Source organism: Oncorhynchus nerka, linkage group LG1 (assembly GCF_034236695.1).
Source record: "Oncorhynchus nerka isolate Pitt River linkage group LG1, Oner_Uvic_2.0, whole genome shotgun sequence".
NCBI classification, from domain to species: domain Eukaryota; kingdom Metazoa; phylum Chordata; class Actinopteri; order Salmoniformes; family Salmonidae; genus Oncorhynchus; species Oncorhynchus nerka.
This window is the reverse complement of record NC_088396.1, coordinates 9,442,129-9,462,917: the sequence shown is the minus strand read 5'-3', so window position 1 is coordinate 9,462,917 and position 20,789 is coordinate 9,442,129. Positions and strand designations below refer to the sequence as shown.

General features: G+C 41.1%; 2 protein-coding genes across 4 annotated transcripts in view; one reads left to right on the top strand and one right to left on the bottom strand.

The window, feature by feature from the left end:
* Nucleotides 1-280: 280 nt before the first annotated feature.
* On the bottom strand, nt 281-5,945 carry agr1 (anterior gradient 1). The gene is made up of 8 exons (XM_029670609.2): nt 5,857-5,945; nt 4,733-4,843; nt 4,426-4,489; nt 2,305-2,357; nt 1,968-2,044; nt 1,688-1,751; nt 1,143-1,226; nt 281-469 (listed from the first exon to the last, which is right to left on the bottom strand). Exons 2-8 carry the CDS (start codon nt 4,827-4,829, stop codon nt 420-422), a joined length of 489 nt encoding a protein of 162 aa, XP_029526469.1. The 5' UTR covers nt 4,830-4,843; nt 5,857-5,945; the 3' UTR covers nt 281-419.
* A 4,385-nt stretch (nt 5,946-10,330) lies between these two features.
* traf3ip1 (TNF receptor-associated factor 3 interacting protein 1) overlaps nt 10,331-20,789 on the top strand; it is a 48,504-nt gene continuing 38,045 nt past the window's right edge. For all 3 annotated transcript variants that reach the window (XM_029670490.2, XM_029670395.2, XM_029670312.2), the window contains exons 1-3: nt 10,331-10,567; nt 16,708-16,776; nt 20,136-20,297. In XM_029670490.2, coding sequence (XP_029526350.1) covers nt 10,445-10,567; nt 16,708-16,776; nt 20,136-20,297 — 354 coding nt within the window. In that variant the 5' untranslated portion in view covers nt 10,331-10,444. The remainder of the gene's footprint in view (nt 10,568-16,707; nt 16,777-20,135; nt 20,298-20,789) is intronic.

Genomic DNA, 20,789 nt, shown 5'->3' with positions numbered 1-20,789 from the left:
ACTTTGAGAAACCCTGACTTATGTGCAGGGGGACTGAGATACACCGAATAGAGTACAGTGTTTTTTTTGTATACATACCTTCATTATAAATGTATTAAGCACTGAGCAGATAGAAGTCTGATATTTGTACAAATATTTGTGTATCCTCTTACAGTCTGCAAAAAATGTATAGCAAAGTCATGTCAACATCCCTCACAGAGAATGCCCATATAACTTAGTTAAATACATTTTCTTCTCCTGTTTTAGCATTTGGAGTCAATGAAGATCAACAAATTCAATGCACACTGTCATTCATCTTTATTGATTTGTCCATTGCATACATTCTGTGTAAACATAATAATGTCCAAGACTCAGTGAACCCCTCTGGAACAGGGAGGAACCCAGTAGATTATGGGTACATTATTGAAAAGGCTGTGAGGTTACAGTTCAGTGTGCAGTAGACGCTTGGCTTTCTTCATGTTCTCGGCCACTGTGGAGAAAGGGGCACAATAGACAAGAAGCTTGAGCAAAAATCCATTCACCAGGGAAGGGTTCAATTCCATTTCAAGTCATGAAGAGAATGGGAATGCAATTCAAGAATTGACTGAATTGAAATGGCCCCGACCCCAACCTTGCTTTACAAATTCTGTTAGTAGTCTAGATAGACCAAACAATTCATTATTTTAAACTTGCAGCAATTACAGTAATAATTTGCTTAATTTCTTGACTAATAATAATAATAATAATCATGCCTTCACTTTTCAGATTTTAATTTGAGCAACTGACGCCTGGATTTGCCCTTATCACACTCTTTCCTATTTCAGCAATTTTGTCAGAAAACTTCGAAACACTCTTCCAGTAAAACTTTCATATAGTATTCACCCACCCCCTCACCCGCCCACCGTTTCTCCAGCTAAGAACTATCCTTGAAGCATTCTCATTATTTTGTGGTTGCATCTCCCAACTCTCTGTCCCAAATAGTTAGTGGATGAGGTGGAGGAAGAAAGAGTAGAACCTATTAATAAGTAAGTTCAGTTTGTGTTCATGGAAGAAGAAGAAAAAAAAGTTGGGGCATGTGGGTGTGTGTGTTAAGCACGTAACAGGAGGATAACTGAATCTCATAGGACCTCATTAGGGATGAAGAGAAGAAGCGGTACACTCACGGTACGGGATGTCGCTCGGCTTGTAGGTGAACATGTGGTTACTGTACTTCCCAACAAGCTCAGCACGCACAGTCATGGATGGATCTGTAGAAAAAAAGGTGTGTGTGTTTGTGTGTGTGAGAGGGGGGTTGCTGAGACAGTTATCAATTTTGGAGGAGCACTATGCCAAAGCTTCAAAGCAGAAGTTATACATTCCAGACAGGGTTGGGTGTTAGAGAATGTCTGCAGCCACACGTTCCTTTCAACCAGAACACATCATTATGGGTGCACGAATAACTAGACTGTAATGCTTTACTCATACTATTCCATTTCTAACACTATGGCGACTCATACATTAGATTGATCCCTTAATCAAAAATGTATGTTGTCTGATTGTTATTCGGCTAATGGCTAATTAAAAGTAAAGTTATACGAGGCACTGAATACAGTCACATCAAGCATCTCACGGCAAGCATTAGAGGGATGTACTGGGGATTCAGAATGAATGGGGATTTATTTCCTAATTGAGAGATGTCCTCAGATGACATGGTAGAAGAAAGACCCACCAACAAAGAGAATTCTTGGAACGTAGTGGCCATCTGGTGCCAGATTGGAGTCTGTAGTCTCATGCTGAAAAATATATACAAATTACATTAAAACATACATTTATAATAATCAACATCTATCATCTCACCTTAACATTTAATATCTAACATGTATCTACAGGTAAGGAAATCATGAAACGCATGATTCAATGTTTTACCTGTGATTGGAACATGGTTATAACCATAAAATTGCATTGCTTCCAATGAGAACATGTTGAAAAAGCATTAAAAAGAGAATTACTATCAAATTGAGCATGACAAAATCCTCTTGGGCAAGTTCCTGTATGGCTTTATCAGCAGCAAATGCCTTCTTCAGAGCTGTCAAAGAGCCGTGACAGAAGGACAGTTAGTGAGAACCCCACCTTCAACCTTGACACTATCCTCATAAAGTGGAACTTGTATATGCATTGCAACTCCTTTTTGTCATTCAAGCCCTTACAAATGATCATGTCGAGAATACAATTAAATGTTGATACAAAGAGACCAGAATGAATTGTAAGGCAACAAAAGACCTTGGTTTGGGGGCCCACTGGGGTTAGATGAAGAATGTGTGAGTATAAAAGCACAGCAGTTATCACCTTGACTATGAGGACAATCCTCCATGTGATGAATGACCATCAGGGGCTTCTTACTGTTGGAACACGAGGACACGGTCAAAAGATGAACACATTCCACTGCAGAATAGGTGGTGGGCGGATGTGCTGACAGAGAAGCAAAGAATGTCTCTGGGAGTATAGCAAACCCAAGGTCTGAGTGTCATTAAGGATATATGAGAGCACATAGGTTGTGCCAGTACCAAATGGCATTCTAGTCCCTATTCAGTGTACTACATTTGATAGGACTCTGGTCAAACGTAGTGCACTTTGTAGGGAACAGGGTGCCATTTGGGATTCAGACCACTGAGTAAATATGAGGATTTCAGTTTCAATTTGATTTGTTTCTCTGGGGGTCATTGAATTAACGGGGCATAGTGACATAATCATTGTGAGGATAGGACTGTGACATAAGCAGATACACTACATGACCAAAAGTAAGTGGACGCCTGCTTGTCGATCTCATTCCAAAATCATGGGCATTAATATGGAGCTGGTCCCACCTTTGCTGCTATAAAAGCCTCCACACTTCTAGAAAGGCTTTCCACTAGATGAAGGAACTTTGCTGTGGGGACTTGCTTCCATTCAGCCACAAGAGCATTTGTGAGGCCAGGAACTGATGTTGGGTGATTAGGCCTGGCTTGCAGTCGGCATTCCAATTTCTCTCAAAAGGTGTTTGATGGGGTATTACAGGGGCTGCAGTCCTTAAAGAGTTTTTAAATTTATTTTAATTGTACCTTTATTTAACTAGGCAAGTCAGTTAAGAACAAATTCTTATTTTCAATGACGGCCTAGGAACAGTGGGTTAACTGCCTTGTTCAGGGGCAGAACGGCAGATTTGTACCTTATCAGCTCGGGGATTCGATCCTTGCAACCTTTCGGTTGCTAGTCCAACGCTCTAACCACTAGGCTACCTGCCGCCCCAGGGTGCGTCACTTGAGTGGGTTGACTCACTGACGTGATCTTCCTGTCCGGGTTGGCGCCCCCCTCGGGTTCGTGCTGTGGGGAGATCTTCGTGGGCTATACTCAGCCTTGTCTCAGGTTATTAAGTTGGTGGTTGAAGATATCTTTCTAGGCTGTGCTTTGGCAAAGTGGGTGGGGTTATATCCTGCCTGGTTGGCCCTGTCCGGGGGTATAGTTGGACAGGGCCACAGGGTCTCCCGACCCCTCCTGGTTCAGCCGCCAGTAATTATGCTACAATAGTTTGTGTCCGGGGGCTAGGGTCAGTCTGTTATATCTGGAGTATTTATCCTGTCTTATCCTGTGTCCTGTGTGAATTTAAGTATGCTCCCTCTAATTCTCTCTCTTTCTCTCTCTCGGAGGACCTGAGCCCTAGGCTAATGCCTCAGGACTACCTGGCCTGATGACTCCTTGCTGTCCCCAGTCCACCTGGTAATGCTGCAGCTCCAGTTTCAATTGTTCTGCCTGCGGTTATGGAACCCTGATCTGTTCACCGGACGTGCTACCTCGTCCCGGAGCTGCTGCTTTCGACTGTCTCTCTCTACCACACCTGCTGTCTCTAGCTCTGAATGATCAGCTATGAAAAGCCAACTGACATTTACTCCTGAGGTGCTGACCTCTTCAACCACCGTTATTATTATTATTTGACCATGCTGGTCATCTATGAACATTTGAACATCTTGACCATGTACTGTTATAATCTCCACCCGGCACAGCCAGTAGAGGACTGGCAACCCCTCAGAGAGTGGTTCCTCTCTAGGTTTCTTCCTAGGTTCCTGCCTTTCTAGGGAGTTTTTCCTAGCCACCGTGCTTCTAAATCTGCATTTCTTGCTCTTTGGTGTTTTAGGCTGGGTTTCTGTATAGCACTTTGTGACATCGGCAGATGTAAAAAGGGCTTTATAAATACATTTGATTGATGAATTGTTTACACCTGTCAGCAAAGGGTGTGGCTGAAATAGCTGAGTCCACTCATTTGAAGGGTTGTCCACATGCTTTTGTATATATAGTGTAGCTATAATAAAATGTTTCACTCAGACATTTGAAAGATTGTTCTAATTTTCAAATGTACGCCACTAACCAAAAAACACAATTGCAATGTGATATGTCTTGTTGTGTATTTTGACTAATATCTCTGTCTTGTTTTACCTTTCTGTCATTGTCATCAGGGCTTCCTCATAGGTCTGGACCCAAGTAATGTCATCCCCCCATCCTGAGGCAAAATAAAAAAAATATATAATAAAATATATACGCCACTTAGCAGATGCTTTTATCTAAACATGCCTTACTGTCATGCGTGCATACATTTTACATATGGTTGGTAACGGGAATGGAACCCAACTGAGCTACAAATGACCAGATTGGACCAGACTTTAATTTGGTGTTAATGTAATGGCGGATGAGGGGCTGTTTTTAGTAGTAAAGTCCAATGGAGGTGAGATATGTTAAGTCTTACCTCTTGAGAGAGTTTGAGGGCCTTTCTTTGTTTTCTTCTGTATGGACACTTCCATGCAGGTGACAAAGAGCAAGGCAAAGAGAGACCACCGATACATGGCGTTCACCAGTTCTGAGAGAGAAAGAGAGAAGAGAGAGAGAGAGAGAGAGAGAGAGAGAGAAAAGTCAAGTCTACCTGTTAAACATTTTATTTTATTTTTTACATGGTACCCTATACAAAATAAAATCTCATCAAAATCCTTACCAAAAGTGGTGGTCAGATTCTCAACTACAATGCCCTATGCAAAAGCCAACTTCATAATAATCTCCAAATCTCGCACCAAATCTCAGGTGCACTGGCCAGTTTACATTTATTTTACCAGTCAGTCACAATGAGAGTAAACCTTCCTTATGACAATTGAGTAAGATCTTCACCACCCTGTTTCGACTATCGGTCTATAGACTATAGACCTCAAAATCATTTCTGCATGCCAAGGATCTTGATTTAGGATCTGACAATGGAGCAATGAATGAAGACTTTGCAGGCTGTGTGTCAGAACAGGATTGACCGGTTTAATTACAATGATGTATGTGTTAGAATACTTAAAGCCTAAATGGCACAGTGAAAGGGCACATAACAATCTAATACATTTGTGTATTGTCTATCACTCTTGCCCATATAAAGTGAAGTGTCATTAAAAACTTTGCATTTTTGTTGTTGTTGCTATTTCTACACAATTTCCTAATGAATATGCCTAATTACTGTATATGCCTACTAAAACAGGCCAAACTTGTTTGTTTAAGTGTCCCATTTCCTTAAAGTATTCCTTTTCCTGATAATGACACAGGTAAATTAGACTAGAGTGTTTCTAAATGCTAAAACAAAATCCTGTACCGGTATACTGCATTTTAGAGTTAGTGTAGATAATGTTAATTTATTCACAACTTCAAACCATTTATTTGGTTGTCAGTCTGCTTCTTCTTTGGCCAAATGGCCAGGGGGAAAATAAAGGTTTTAAACATTACTGAATGTTGACACCGATAGGCGTATACGCTACCCAGATTATTCAAATGCTGCACCAAGTGAACATAATAATAGTACAGGTTTCAACTGAGAAATGTTTTCCAATAATATAAATATCTTACCTATTGCACAGGCGTATGAGGAGTGTCTGGAGCCTACGTCCAAGCTGACAGTAACTTGGTTTTGATTTTCAGGTCTTTTTATAGACAACAGGACTTACCAAACAGGTATGGGATTGGCATTACACGAAACAAAGCAAATGAATTGTAGCACACAAATGTACTGTAATAGGAATTTCACAAAAGGAGATAAGTTGTTGCTGAAGTCAATCAAAAACCTATCCAATTTATTACAATTTGCAACAGGGATACACAACCCAGCACAGAAGAAGATAAAATGTCTAACTGGCTTCTTGGAGACAGGCCCTTTATCCTAATCAGACAGGACCAAAAGTTCTGTAAACACCAGACCAAGAGGCTCGCAGGAAGTCAAAACAAAAGTCAGTGACTTTGTCAGCTGCTACAGAATCACACGTCTCCACAGAATGTCATCACTAAAAACAACAGTGAATAATCAGTGTGTTCTCGGTCCTTGAACCTTCTGTCTGGCGTCAATCACTATCCACAGATGTGAGAATAATCCATAACATTCAGCTTCAAGTCTAGTGACCATCAACCTACAACTTGAGTGTCTCAAACAGAATCCTGAATATGTGTCTTACAGAAGCTCGTATGTGGTACATTTTCACAACTCTTATTGGAAAACTCCAAACTGGTCACATTTGTAACGCAGCCAGTCTTCAAAACCTGTTATTATGCACTCATTTGGACAGTTAACATCGCTCACCACACAACCATTGATTCAAATATATACAGTGCCTTGCGAAAGTATTCGGCCCCCTTGAACTTTGCAAACTTTTGCCACATTTCAGGCTTCAAACATAAAGATATAAAACTGTATTTTTTTGTGAAGAATCAACAACAAGTGGGACACAATCATGAAGTGGAACGACATTTATTGGATATTTCAAACTTTTTTAACAAATCAAAAACTGAAAAATTGGGCGTGCAAAATTATTCAGCCCCCTTAAGTTAATACTTTGTAGCGCCACCTTTTGCTGCGATTACAGCTGTAAGTCGCTTGGGGTATGTCTCTATCAGTTTTGCACATCGAGAGACTGAATTTTTTTCCCATTCCTCCTTGCAAAACAGCTCGAGCTCAGTGAGGTTGGATGGAGAGCATTTGTGAACAGCAGTTTTCAGTTCTTTCCACAGATTCTCGATTGGATTCAGGTCTGGACTTTGACTTGGCCATTCTAACACCTGGATATGTTTATTTTTGAACCATTCCATTGTAGATTTTGCTTTATGTTTTGGATCATTGTCTTGTTGGAAGACAAATCTCCGTCCCAGTCTCAGGTCTTTTGCAGACTCCATTAGGTTTTCTTCCAGAATGGTCCTGTATTTGGCTCCATCCATCTTCCCATCAATTTTAACCATCTTCCCTGTCCCTGCTGAAGAAAAGCAGGCCCAAACCATGATGCTGCCACCACCATGTTTGACAGTGGGGATGGTGTGTTCAGGGTGATAAGCTGTGTTGCTTTTACGCCAAACATAACGTTTTACATTGTTGCCAAAAAGTTCAATTTTGGTTTCATCTGACCAGAGCACCTTCTTCCACATGTTTGGTGTGTCTCCCAGGTGGCTTGTGGCAAACTTTATACAACACTTTTTATGGATATCTTTAAGAAATGGCTTTCTTCTTGCCACTCTTCCATAAAGGCAAGATTTGTGCAATATACGACTGATTGTTGTCCTATGGAAAGAGTCTCCCACCTCAGCTGTAGATCTCTGCAGTTCATCCAGAGTGATCATGGGCCTCTTGGCTGCATCTCAGATCAGTCTTCTCCTTGTATGAGCTGAAAGTTTAGAGGGACGGCCAGGTCTTGGTAGATTTGCAGTGGTCTGATACTCCTTCCATTTCAATAGTATCGCTTGCACAGTGCTCCTTGGGATGTTTAAAGCTTGGGAAATCTTTTTGTATCCAAATCCGGCTTTAAACTTCTTCACAGCAGTATCTCGGACCTGCCTGGTGTGTTCCTTGTTCTTCATGATGCTCTCTGCGCTTTTAACGGACCTCTGAGACTATCACAGTGCAGGTGCATTTATACGGAGACTTGATTACACACAGGTGGATTGTATTTATCATCATTAGTCATTTAGGTCAACATTGGATCATTCAGAGATCCTCACTGAACTTCTGGAGAGAGTTTGCTGCACTGAAAGTAAAGGGGCTGAATAATTTTGCACGGCCAATTTTTCAGTTTTTGAATTGTTAAATTTTTTTGAAATATCCAATAAATGTCGTTCCACTTCATGATTGTGTCCCACTTGTTGTTGATTCTTCACAAAAAAATACAGTTTTATATCTTTATGTTTGAAGCCTGAAATGTGGCAAAAGGTCGCAAAGTTCAAGGGGGCCGAATACTTTCGCAAGGCACTGTATGTTTCTTGTGAAATGTAATGAGAACATTGGTTTAATCACCAAAACACAACATAATGGGATCTTTTCAATTTAGTCGTTTTAACTACCAGTTAATCCAATAGCAAACAATGCTAGATACGCGTTTCAAATTGCCCTTAAAAGTTATGAAAGTAAAATGCTACAGTACTATAAATTACAGTAGATTACACAGTTTTCATATTAGGCAATAGACTTACGTAACCCAACAAAATTGACAGAAAATCCATAAATTCCATAATATCTATCCAATGTGTAATCAAAGATGTGATCAGTGAAGACATCCCCCCCAAAACCCATTCATGCCAAAAAAAAACATAGGTGTACTGTTTGTAATCAAATGTAAGAAATTAAATTAAACAAATGAAATGAATGAAAATAAAACAGAACGTTTAGCACGCATTCATTTGCATCAAGCCTGTTTGGATCATTTGGCCCCAAAAAACGGGAAAAAACTTTTGGCATAGCGAATCAAAGTTTGACATTGGTCTGCATTGATGATGTCACGGGCCTCATCCATGGCCCGAAAGAGGGTGTCACGCTCATGGGGATGGCTATCTTCCACTGCCATGCTGTAAGAAATTCCTCAATATGGTTGAGGAAAGGAGAGTATGGGGTCAGGTATAGGGTCACGAATCGGGGATGGGCTGAAAACCATGCCTGAACCACCTCTGCATGTTGGAACCTGACATTGTCCCACACAATGACATAGGTGACCCCTTCACCTTGACAGGCCTGCTCAATTTCATTGAGAAACACAATGAGGTGTACAGCGCTGTAGGATCCAAGTAATAGCCTGTCCATGTGTTGCACATGAGGTTCCGCTCGCAGTTGCCGAGTGGTGGCCAGGTTGAAGCCCGCTTCATCAACAAAGATATACTTGTGATGGTTCACAGCAGCATCAAGCACCGTCACCCTCTAAAAATATATTTTGTTTAGTTATTTTTACAGTATAGTTCCAATATGATATTGTGAAGTAGCACAATAGCAACAGTAATACAGTATATAGTGCTGTACCTGAACATACTCAGCCCACAGTTGTTTCATCCGGTCGTTGTTTCTCTCAAAAGGCACCAGGTGAATGTGTTTCATGGATTGGGGTGAAACTAATCTGGCAGCCTCTGCCGCGCTAAGGTCTCGGCTTACCACATGGTCAACGACGATGGCCCAGACTTCATTAGACACAACAGTTCCCTGCCGTCTGCCTCCCTCTCTCTGATGTCCACCTCTTTGACGGTGCCCATGCCCACCACTTTGAACTCTTTGACGGTGCCCATGCCCACCACTTTGAACTCTTTGACGGTGCCCATGCCCACCACTTTGAACTCTTTGACGGGCCCCTTGTCCACGAGCTCTTTGATTTCTTCCTCTCCCTTGCTGTCTATCCTGCTCCATGTTGAAATTGCAAGTGTTCACCCCTTTGAGTAGTCATTATGTATGGTTATCATGTATCATACAAGTGATTTAGATGTTTATACTTTACAAACACACAAAATCCATAGTAGACAAGCCAGTTTAAAATCTATAGGTTTACCAAATGGATAAGTGATTAACCATTAAGCACAGTTGGATTAAGTGATGGTCAAATGTATTTAAACAAATGAGAAGAGAATCATATGAAAAGTATTGTGAGCATTGTGTTTTGAAAGGCAATGACTATACAAAAGGTATTTCTAGATGAAACACTGATTAGGTTAAGTGAAAAAGTCACTGTGTGATTCTGTGTGCTGTACTTAGTCAATTGAAGTCGTTTTTAACTGTAATGCAGTTGATTGGTGAAGATTACATGAACAAACAGGTTATTGGGGTTGACATCCATACAAGCATTATACTTCCGATTTGTACCTCAACATTGTGAAATACACATATACAAATAGCCTAAATGTAGTCCAATTTTGCTCTGGGGCAATGAGGAGGCTCCGGATCTTTCGCCCACAGCATATTTCCCCATGCGTTTCCATGACATTTGCATAATTTTGGTCAAGTTATTTTACTGCATTGTTAGTTGTTGCTATACTCAGCCAACGGCACTTGACAACCGTGAACGCTTCGCGCAGGCGCATTTCAGATGAATAATGCATTGTGGGATTGGACGCTATTGACATAGCGACAGGAGAGCTGGTAGAGAAACAGTCTTTTTCCTATTTTTTTATCAATAGTTTTGGGGAAATTATCATTCCAACAACTGCTATGAACGCGTCAGTGGCCAAAAAGACCCAAGACACTTTGGGGAAAGTGATAAAGAAACCGCCGCTTACTGAAAAACTGCTCACCAAACCGCCGTTTCGATACCTGCACGACATATTCAGTGAGGTGAGCGATTACTTTACTGGCTAACGTTAGCTAGGTAGCTAGTTACAAAGGTAGCTAGCTACATAACTTATATGGGTTTTTGGATGATTTTTATATCTAACTAACATTAGCCCCTGTAAAAACTAGCTAGCGAGTTTAGCTAATGTTAGCTGGCTATTTACTCATGAAGCAGTTGAAAATATTTCCTTCATTAAACAAATGAAATATCTGCCACTGCACTTGCTCACTTTAGCCATCTAACTGCCAGGTCGTTTTGTCACAGGACAAGTGTTGTGAGGGTGTTATGAAATGAGGCCCAACCTTCTATTCTAGGTGACAGTCAATGAGTTTCTCTTAATGCACCTGGATTGCTTGTTTGGAATAGAACTGCCTTTCCTTAAGGTATGGTGTTAGGGGGTTCACATAAACACAACTTTTAGAGCTGAACATACCAAATGATACAACATACCGTCAGAAGCATAGTGCACTTTGCTTCATGTCAGTAGGCCTTACCATTGATGAGAGATTACAATTTGTGTGTCTGAATTCTGGGTCAAAAGGTCACATAAATCAATGGCAAAGCCTTTTTCCAAAAAATGGCACCAAAATGACAGGTGCACTCAGATGAACAAACTCAAATATCTCAAGACAAGAATGACAACATGACATTTTCAGGGGTTATACAATCATATGAGCATGTTAAAATTAAATGCACTATATATACAAAAGTATGTGGACATTCAAATGAGTGGATTTGGCCATTTCAGCCACACCCATGGCAGGCGGATGTATAAAATCGAGCACACAGCCACGGAATCTCTATAGACAAACATTGGCAGTGGAAGGACCTTACCGATGAGCTCAGTGACTTTCAACGTACACTGTCATAGGATGCCACCTTAACAAGTCAGTTTGTCAAATTTCAGCCCTACTAGAGCTGCCCAGTCAACTGTAAGTGCTGTTATTGTGTGGAAACGTCTAGGAGCAACAACTGCTCAGCTGTGAAGTGGTAGGCCACACAAGCTCACAGAACAGGGCTGCCAAGTTCTGAAGCGCGTAGCATGTAAAAATCGTCTGTCCTCATTTGCAACACTCATTACCAAGTTCCAAAGTGTCCATGGAAGCAACGTCAGCACTATAAACTCTTTGTCGGGAACTTCATGAAGTATATTTCCATGGCCGCACACAAGTCTAAGATCACCGTGCGCAATTCCTAGTGTCTGCTGGAGTGGTGTAAAGCTAGCCGCCATTGGGCTCTGGAGCAGTGGAAACCCGTTCTCTGGAGTGATGAGTCACACTTCACCATCTGGCAGTCCGACAGAAAAATCAGAGTTTGGCGGATGCCAGGAGAATGAAATCTGCCCCAATGCATAGTGCCAACTGTAAAGTTTGGCGGAGGAGGAATAATGGTCTGGGGCAGTTATTCATGGTTCATACTAGGCCCCTTAGTTCCAGTGACGCGAAATCTACCCCTCCTTTGTAATCCGTAATGGACTGGAGCCTGTGTACCTTGTTCCTATGTGTGACCTGTTTTCAGGAAGCTAGGCATATGTCGCACATCACTACTTCACAGGAGAGCCATCTTAACTTTTTGAGAGGGCAGAAATGCCTTCTGGCATGAAGATATGAATGGCATGAGATATGAATTTTCATGTGCCTTAATAACAAACATGTATGCCATCTGTAAATACGAATACAATTGTTTAATTATGAGCATAGTTGCTTTAGCCACGGAAAAAGTCAGGAACCTTCCCGCTAGCCATGATTGGCTGAGATAATGGATGGGCTGGACATGCTGAGAGATGAATTCAGATTGGTCTGCCATGTAGCATGCTTCTGTCTATAACACGAGTTGCTCAGTGTGTGTAGATAATCCTTGCTACTGCGGCTTTTTTGAAAGATATAACATTAGCCATGGAGAACTGCAAAAGTTTTGCTACTGCTCTCAAAATTGCTGCCCTGAATTTAGCAGGCAATGTTGACAAAGATCAGTGCAAAAATGTTGTGATGGACTACTTTTTGCACACTGTCAGTGTGATCTGGAGTGACATCTAATCAAATGTTATTGGTCACATACACATGGTTAGCAGATGTTAATGCGAGTGTAGCGAAATGCTTGTGCTTCTAGTTCCGACAATGCAGTAATAACCAACGAGTAATCTAGCTAACAATTCCAAAACTACTTATACACACAAGTGTAAAGGGATAAAGAATATGTACATAAAGATATATGAATGAGTGATGGTACAGAGCGGCATAGGCAAGATGCAGTAGATGGTATCGAGTACAGTATATACATATGAGATGAGTATGTAAACAAAGTGGCATAGTTTAAAGTGGCTAGTGATACATGTATTACATAAAGATGCAGTAGATGATATAGGGTACAGTGTATACATATGAGATAAATAATGTAGGGTATGTAAATATTATATTAAGTAGCAGTGTTTAAAGTGGCTAGTGATATATTTTACATCAATTCCCATTATTAAAGTGGCTGGAGTTGAGTCAGTGTGTTGGCAGCAGCCACTCAATGTTAGTGGTGGCTGTTTAACAGTCTGATGGCCTTGAGATAGAAGCTGTTTTTCAGTCTCTCGGTCCCAGTTTTGATGCACCTGTACTGACCTCGCCTTCTGGATGATAGCGGGGTGAACAGGCAGTGGCTCGGGTGGTTGTTGTCCTTGATGATCTTTATGGCCTTCCTGTGACATCGGGTGGTGTAGGTGTCCTGGAGGACAGGTAGTTTGCCCCCGGTGATGTGTTGTGCAGACCTCACTACCCTCTGGAGAGCCTTACGGTTGTGGGCGGAGCAGTTGCCGTACCAGGCGGTGATACAGCCCGACAGGATGCTCTCGATTGTGCATCTGTAGAAGTTTGTGAGTGCTTTTGGTGACAAGCCGAATTTCTTCAGCCTCGTGAGGTTGAAGAGGCGCTGCTGCGCCTTCTTCACAATGCTGTCTGTGTGGGTGGACCAATTCAGTTTGTCTGTGATGTGTACGCCGAGGAACTTAAAACTTACTACCCTCTCTCTACCCTCTTACTACTTGACACAATGCGGACCAAACAAGCTGTACAAACAAAATGAGTTAAAGGAGTTCTAGTCTGCTGTTGAGCGTTCATCCATGAATATGGGTAAGAGTCGAGCTACATTTTCAGATATTATACGGTTCTAATTTTGTCAGTCGTTTTCATTACAAGTTAAAGCATACTGTTAGCTAGCAAGTGAACATTAGCTTGCTGGCTCGCTAATGTTACGTGTATGACCTGTGTAGTAATATTATTTGTATCTCAGAAACCCATTTGCATTGCTAGTTATAGTATAATGTTAGTTAGTTAGTTAGCTAGCTAGCTAACACTGAACAAAGTTATTACAGCATTTCATGCATGGTGGCTAGCTATGACAATCAGTTTGTATTGCTAGTCGTATGGGTTGGGATTATGGTTCATTGTTTAGCTAGCTAGCTACATGTCTAAACAAAAGACTCTACTTCGCCAGATGATTACATGACCCATCAAGTTTGCCATAATCACTACCAGACACACCTGGCTATCTATTGTATTTCAGGAACATGTGTACACGTCTGGACAATAGTGATCCATCCACTTAGCTTAGAGGGCTCATCAATAGTGACCCATCAAGTGTGTCTGATAGGGTTGTGCTGACATGGCCATACTCATAGTCATAATCGTATCGTCGGATTGGATGATACTCGTGATAAGATAAAACAGAAGTGTTTTAATATGCCTAAATAGATGTTGGCAAAATACCTCCCTGCACATTCTCACTGCAAAAAAACTGCAGATTAGAAGCAGCACATGGAGGGGTGTGTGTGTCCTCAATTTGCAGGGGGCTGCCAAGTTTGCTGTCACTCAGTCAGAATGCGCATTAGCGTTATCTTTTTTCCCTACCCATTTCCACATTTAATAGCAAATGTCCTCGCTATGTGATTTATCATAGTAGCAGGTATGAGCAATCTGAATGATCAGACAGAAAAAAGGAAAAGTGATCGGGTGAAATTATGAAGTGAGTGGACAGAGAAATACAGCTTCACTGTATCCAGTCGGAGCAGCCGGATCAACGTAAAGGCCACCCTTCTCTTTACAGACAGGCAAACGAGCCAGTCAAGTTATTTAGACTACGCACATGACTGACTCAGACAGTGCAGGATGGCTTAGAAACTCTGTGACTGACACATGAGAAACATGCTTGCTGGCACCAAAAAAACATTGTTTTTCCGATCACAGATAATTACAAAAATACTCTGATCATAATCACTTCCAAACAATGACCCATATCCTTTACAATAATCGTTTTGTCCAACTAATCGGCACACCCCTAGTGTCTGGGTAAGCATCATCTAATAATCATCAAATATTTGTATCTAGACATGTTCTAGTTTTGATATTGCTACTATCCAAATATGCAAGTAACCATTTGACTGTATCGTTTACACCTATATCTTGTGCATGTGACAAATTAACTTTGAATTTATTTGATATAGTGTGTGTTTACCAGAGACACTAATGTGAAGAACAACATTACCTGCACCAAAGTCCGATTAGGATATAGGCCTAGATAAAGTGTATTTTAACCTGGAGTTTTTCGTTATTGTAGGCTAATACTTTTACCACTTTTAGTCTTTTAAGTCTTTGTCTTTTTACTACACTACCTTACTCACTCTGTTTAGCACATGACCTCACATGTGAATCCTTTAAAGAGATGGCTGGGGTTAAGGCTTAAGAGGGCGTGAAGGTTGCTGAATAGGTGAAGACAAAGAGGAGCTCACCAGTAGGTGTACCAAATATTCAATGGCCGTTTTCTCAAAAGTGGGGTTACAAGTTTGTCAACTTTCAGAATTACTTTCCCATTGCTCCTCAACTGCAGTGTATGATATATATATACCCAGTGGGGCAAAAAAGTATTGTCAGCCACCAATTGTGCAAGTTCTCCCACTTAAAAAGATGAGAGGCCTGTAATTTTCATCATAGGTACACTTCAACTATGACAGACAAAATGAGAAAACAAAATCCAGAAAATCACATTGTAGGATTTTTAATGAATTTATTTGCAAATTATGGTGGAAAATAAGTATTAGATGTGTGTGTGTGTGTGTATATATATATATATACACACACGTGTGTGTGTGTGATATAATTTTCTAGCTCTGAGTCTGTCACATTGTCCTTCTGCTTGTTTGATGGCTCTGCAGAAGTTGTAGCAGGACTTGTTGTACTTGTTTGTGTCCTAAGCCGTAGTCTCGGGGTTGAGGGCCAGGCAAGAGTAATTCAGTGTTTGTAAATAAATAAAATAAAGAAATTCAATATATATTTGTTTTACATTCTTTGGGGAGAACCCTGGAATGACCCAAAAGGCTTCCCTGGTAGGGGGTTTGCTAGTGGCTGGGTCTGTGCCACAGTCTATACCAGGCTCAGCAAAGAATATCCAGGCAGAGCAAAGAATATCCAGGCAGAGCAGCCTTTACAAAACTACATCACCTGGACACAACACACTCTCTGAGCCAGTGTGAGGTCATAGGTAATTTCAGGGTTAGTTGCTTTTGGCCACGTGTTCTTCCCACAAGCAGCTGAGTTGAGTACACTCTTTAACCCCATTTCAATCGGTAGTATGTTGTCTCTTTCTAACTCCTCCTTCAGTTCAGTTTGTTTCACCTTTCAGTATATGCTCATACATATTTGATTAAGTGTGTTAGCAAGCGTGACTCCATTGTACTGATTATCCAAGTGTTTTCCCCCACTGAATCTAAGTTAAGCTAATTGTATTGAAGTTGACTCCTGCTTGTTAAAATAGGACATAGGCCTAGTGGCTAGCGCTCTACTGTGTTGACCAAAACTTACACTTCTGAGTGTAGCAGTAAAAAAATAGCCCCTGTGTTAGGCTAATGGATTTGTCTTTAAAATCATAACGGGGCAACCACTGAGCAGGCTCCACTTGTCCAGCTGCCATAAATTGGCCATCTTTCACTTAAGCAATGGGGATGAACCAACCAGAAAGAGTGTTTCTGGATATGAGTTTAAAAATAATAACCTGGCACAACTTGAGAGCAGGCACAACTTGCCTGACTGCTCAGTTCACTTGCCCCTGACAATAGACCAACTCTTAACGTCAATCCCTGCAAAGCATTCTATCCTCTCTCCTACAGGTGATCCGGACCACTGGCTTCATGAAGGGACTCTATGTAGAGACAGAGATGAAGTCAGACAATGTGAAGGTAAGACATTTCCTCCATTTGATCACTTGATGGAGGCTATTTGTGAAACTCCAGAACAGATTGTTGCAATAGGCCCCCTGCCTATGAATATGTAGAAATGTAATATTGTTGTACTACGTGTCAGCTAAGATAACAGAAGCTAAATTATTTTGAAAAGCTGTGAGTGCTATTATATAAAAACCTTTTTTTGTTGCATTTTTTTGTTGCATTTACAACTTATCATCAGTCCTATCATCAACTGATTTCAGCCAGTGTATGGCTGTGTTTGAATGAAATGTTGGCGTATTGGCAGTTATTTAGAAAGATTTATTGAAATAAAACTTTCTGGGTAGCTAGCTAATAAACGTACAGGGCAGATGTAAAATTATGAATTTGAAGAATTTATCACAGCACTGGAAAACCATGGTTGACCAACTCCCTGACCAAAATAGCTGACCTTTATTTGTCTTAAGAATGTTCATGTTCGTTCTTCTATTCTTATTTCTAATTCTATGAAAGATACACTCTTTGCTCTGGCTCGTCCACTGCTCTTTCTCTCAAGCCTTTAAATGTCAGCTGTGTTGTGAAATCCAGGTTCTGGAGAGCTCGGGGGCTGAACGGTGATAACAGAGCACCCTGCTTGATATCAGTTATCACTAAGCCCAGGTTACTTTAGTGGCCAGTGTAATGTTACACTGTTGGCATGGAGCTTAGGTTGTAGTCTCAACTGTGCCTTTCTGGGAACAGATCACAGATGAGGACACCGTTTTGGAATAGGCTGTCTCTACAGTGTAACACCCATAGTTCCGTTGTACGTCAGTGTGTAACTAGAAAAGGTTGAGATTTCCCTCAAGTGCACATGGTGGAAAGGGGTACTTCATATTGTTCGGTTTCTCACACACACACGTCTGCATGAACTCTCCAGTAGTCTTGTGTACAATGATATCAATGGAGGGCGCACTTGAGAAAATGATGTAAAGAACCAAGTCTCAGCAGTAGGGCTGTTGCGGTCATGGAATTTTTAATCATGGTAATTGGCCAGGACCAGGACGCTCGTAATCTAACGCCTGCCTCAGATCACCCGTAGAACACCGAAGTGTGTCGTTAGAAGCACTTTATACACAGAAGATGCTAAACAAAGGAACACACGGTTTATCCATCTCTCTCTGACCGCCGATATAACTTCAGCACAAAGTTGCCTAGAAATACAAAGTTGCCAATGTCTTTGCAGTTGATGCAAACAAACGACATATACAAACAAAATATGCTTCAAATGAAAACCAGGATGGCTACATTAAACTATAAACAGTATTGAAATACATTTAATGTTTAATCGAGTTCTATTTGCTCATTTGTAGGCTACTGTCTGGAATTTGTCTCAATATATTTCATGATGTGTAGCCTGACGTGCACAATGATGTGCCAAATCTGAATGCTTTCTCTCTAGGAGCTGATCCGTCATCAGTGTTATGAAATAATTCTAATGTTAAGGAAAGATTTGAATTGAGAAAGCCGATCTGAGAGCAGCGCCCACTTTTTTTTTCTCCTAACTATAATTGTAATAACAATTTGAAGGGCAAAGACTTTGCTGCCATAGGAATAGAATGCATAGAACGGGTGTCCCCATATTCAAGTCAAGGATGGCATAATGGGAGGACTGGCGAGTGTACCCAAAGCAGAAAGCATACCCATGTTCTGTGATTTGTTGTTTCAACTAAACTGACATTATAAAAAATACATTCCATTGCATGAGCCACATCAGTTAACCCCGTACCTGTAGGAATTGCCCTACATGGATTGGGCTAAAATGAAATATTTCTTACAGAAGAAATATGAAATGCATATGCTTAACCATGGTAGCAATTAAAAGGGAGCATTTTGGTGATTTATGGGGAAATGATTACAAGCTGAGGACAGTTCACAAGACTAAATCCAAACATTACTCTGTTGATTTTATGTGCAATTTACATTTAGTACTTTTTTCCGCATTTGTTGATAATGAAATCTGGATTTCAGTAACATAATAAGAATGTTCTTGAAAAATGTGGTGTAGGTGCAACATAAGACAAAAGATTGACACGGGTTTGAGTGATCGATAGGTGTAAGTGGTGTTTCCAAGTTGCCACATTCCTCTCCAAAGTGTGCACAGTTCCTAAGTCATTTCAATGTACTTTTATGACTCAAAGAAGAGTCTTCAACTATAAGGTGATTTTTTTTTTAAATGTAAAAATGTGATCTATTTATTTATTAATGATTTTTTTTGCTCTCATATACCTTTTGAGGAACTTGATCAAGCACACTTGTCGTTTTTTATGTTGTTGTTTGGAACACAGCCCCGTGTACCCACCTTTACACAATTACTCTTGTTGTTGATGCAATCCCAAAAAACAGGCTTCATTTGAAAGCTTGTTCTATTGCCAAAATAACTAGCTAAACTATAAAGTATGATCTTAGTGCTAGGCTTTCACAAGGCAATTCAGAGAAGCCGATTTTGTAGTTTTGTTTTGTGTATAGAATGGAGTTATGAGTGCATTTAGATGTGTGGTCCGAAGCAAATTTTCTACACAGTACAACAAACGGGCTCATTCTGTTCAGGACAACCCAGGGTATCTTGTGACTAACTCTACATCAAGCATAGTGATCATAAACCTTGACACTGTATAAAGTATTACATCAGTTTTATGATATGGAGCTGTGAACTGCCCATTTGGACTCGCAGGTGTTTGGCTTGCTTGTATGACATCAAAGCGGTATTTATTATAACCCTCGACGTCTCATCGTTCAAAATATACTGAGTCCTCGTAATTTACAGCCTTTCCCCTCACTCAGAAAACAAAAAATGTGCTAAAGTTGCCCAGGTAGCGGGAGGGATTCGGGAAGCTTCTTGTCACAAGTGGTGCTCAAAATCAGATGGTCTGTCTGTCAAAATCCATACAGAGCTGTGAAGCGGAGACGCTGAGCTCTGACGTCATGTATAGCATGTAACTGCACACCCACTGCATTTTCAACCCGTATACGGGTAGGAGTGTAAAGGGCTACCATCATTTGATTGAACATTCTACATTACCATGGAAATTATTGCGTCACAATACCAGGCAGCCATTGCGAGTGTACCCATTAGTTTGCCAGTCAAATTGCTAGGGTTAGCGGTTCCAAGCCCGTTCTATTATAAAAAGTTTTCTTAAACCGTTCTGACGTTTATTTTCATGACTGCCTTCATCCTTAACAGCCGTTTTATACGGTAATTGCGTCAGACCTACTCAGCGGTTTTGTTATGCTAACCTCAGAGGGGGAAAAAACATTCCCGTTGGATGATGGACTGGGAACAACAACTTTAAGACCTTTCAATCCCTTTCTACCTCTCTCTCTTTCTCCTGCAGGATAAGGATGCTAAGATGGCGTTCCTGCAGAAGGCCATGGACGTGGTAATGCTGGTGAGCGGCGAGCCCCTGTCGGCCAAGCCGGCACGCATCGTAGCCGGCCACGAGCCAGAGAAGACCAATGAGCTGCTGCAGGCTATAGCCAAGTGCTGCCTCAACAAGGTTTGTCTGCTTGGAATGATCCATGTTCATGTACACACACACACACACACCAACACACACACACACACACACACGGTCCACTAAAGGGACTAAGCAACATACTGTAACAAATACAATTTACATAGACAGGAGAGGGCACTTCTCCCAGACATTGTAAAGAACACAAGATGGGCTAATTCTTGCTGCAAATACCTTGGTCGTTTCTGGCGTACATGCACACTGGGGGGAAAAATGTCACACATCAACATTAAAACAGAGTAATCCAGATAAAGGTCATGCATGTTTACACACACTATTGGAGCTCCTGGGTCTGAAGAGGATCATTCTAGTACATTTTAATTGGACCCAGCCAGTGTAAATAAAGGGCTTCGAGCTCAGGGGAACTCTGCCATGCCTCCCTGAGGTTTCATTGTAGCAGACTGTTCATACACATGTAGATTAATCGAGTAGCTAGCATACACCGCATTGATTGTAACAAGGACCACAATGGAA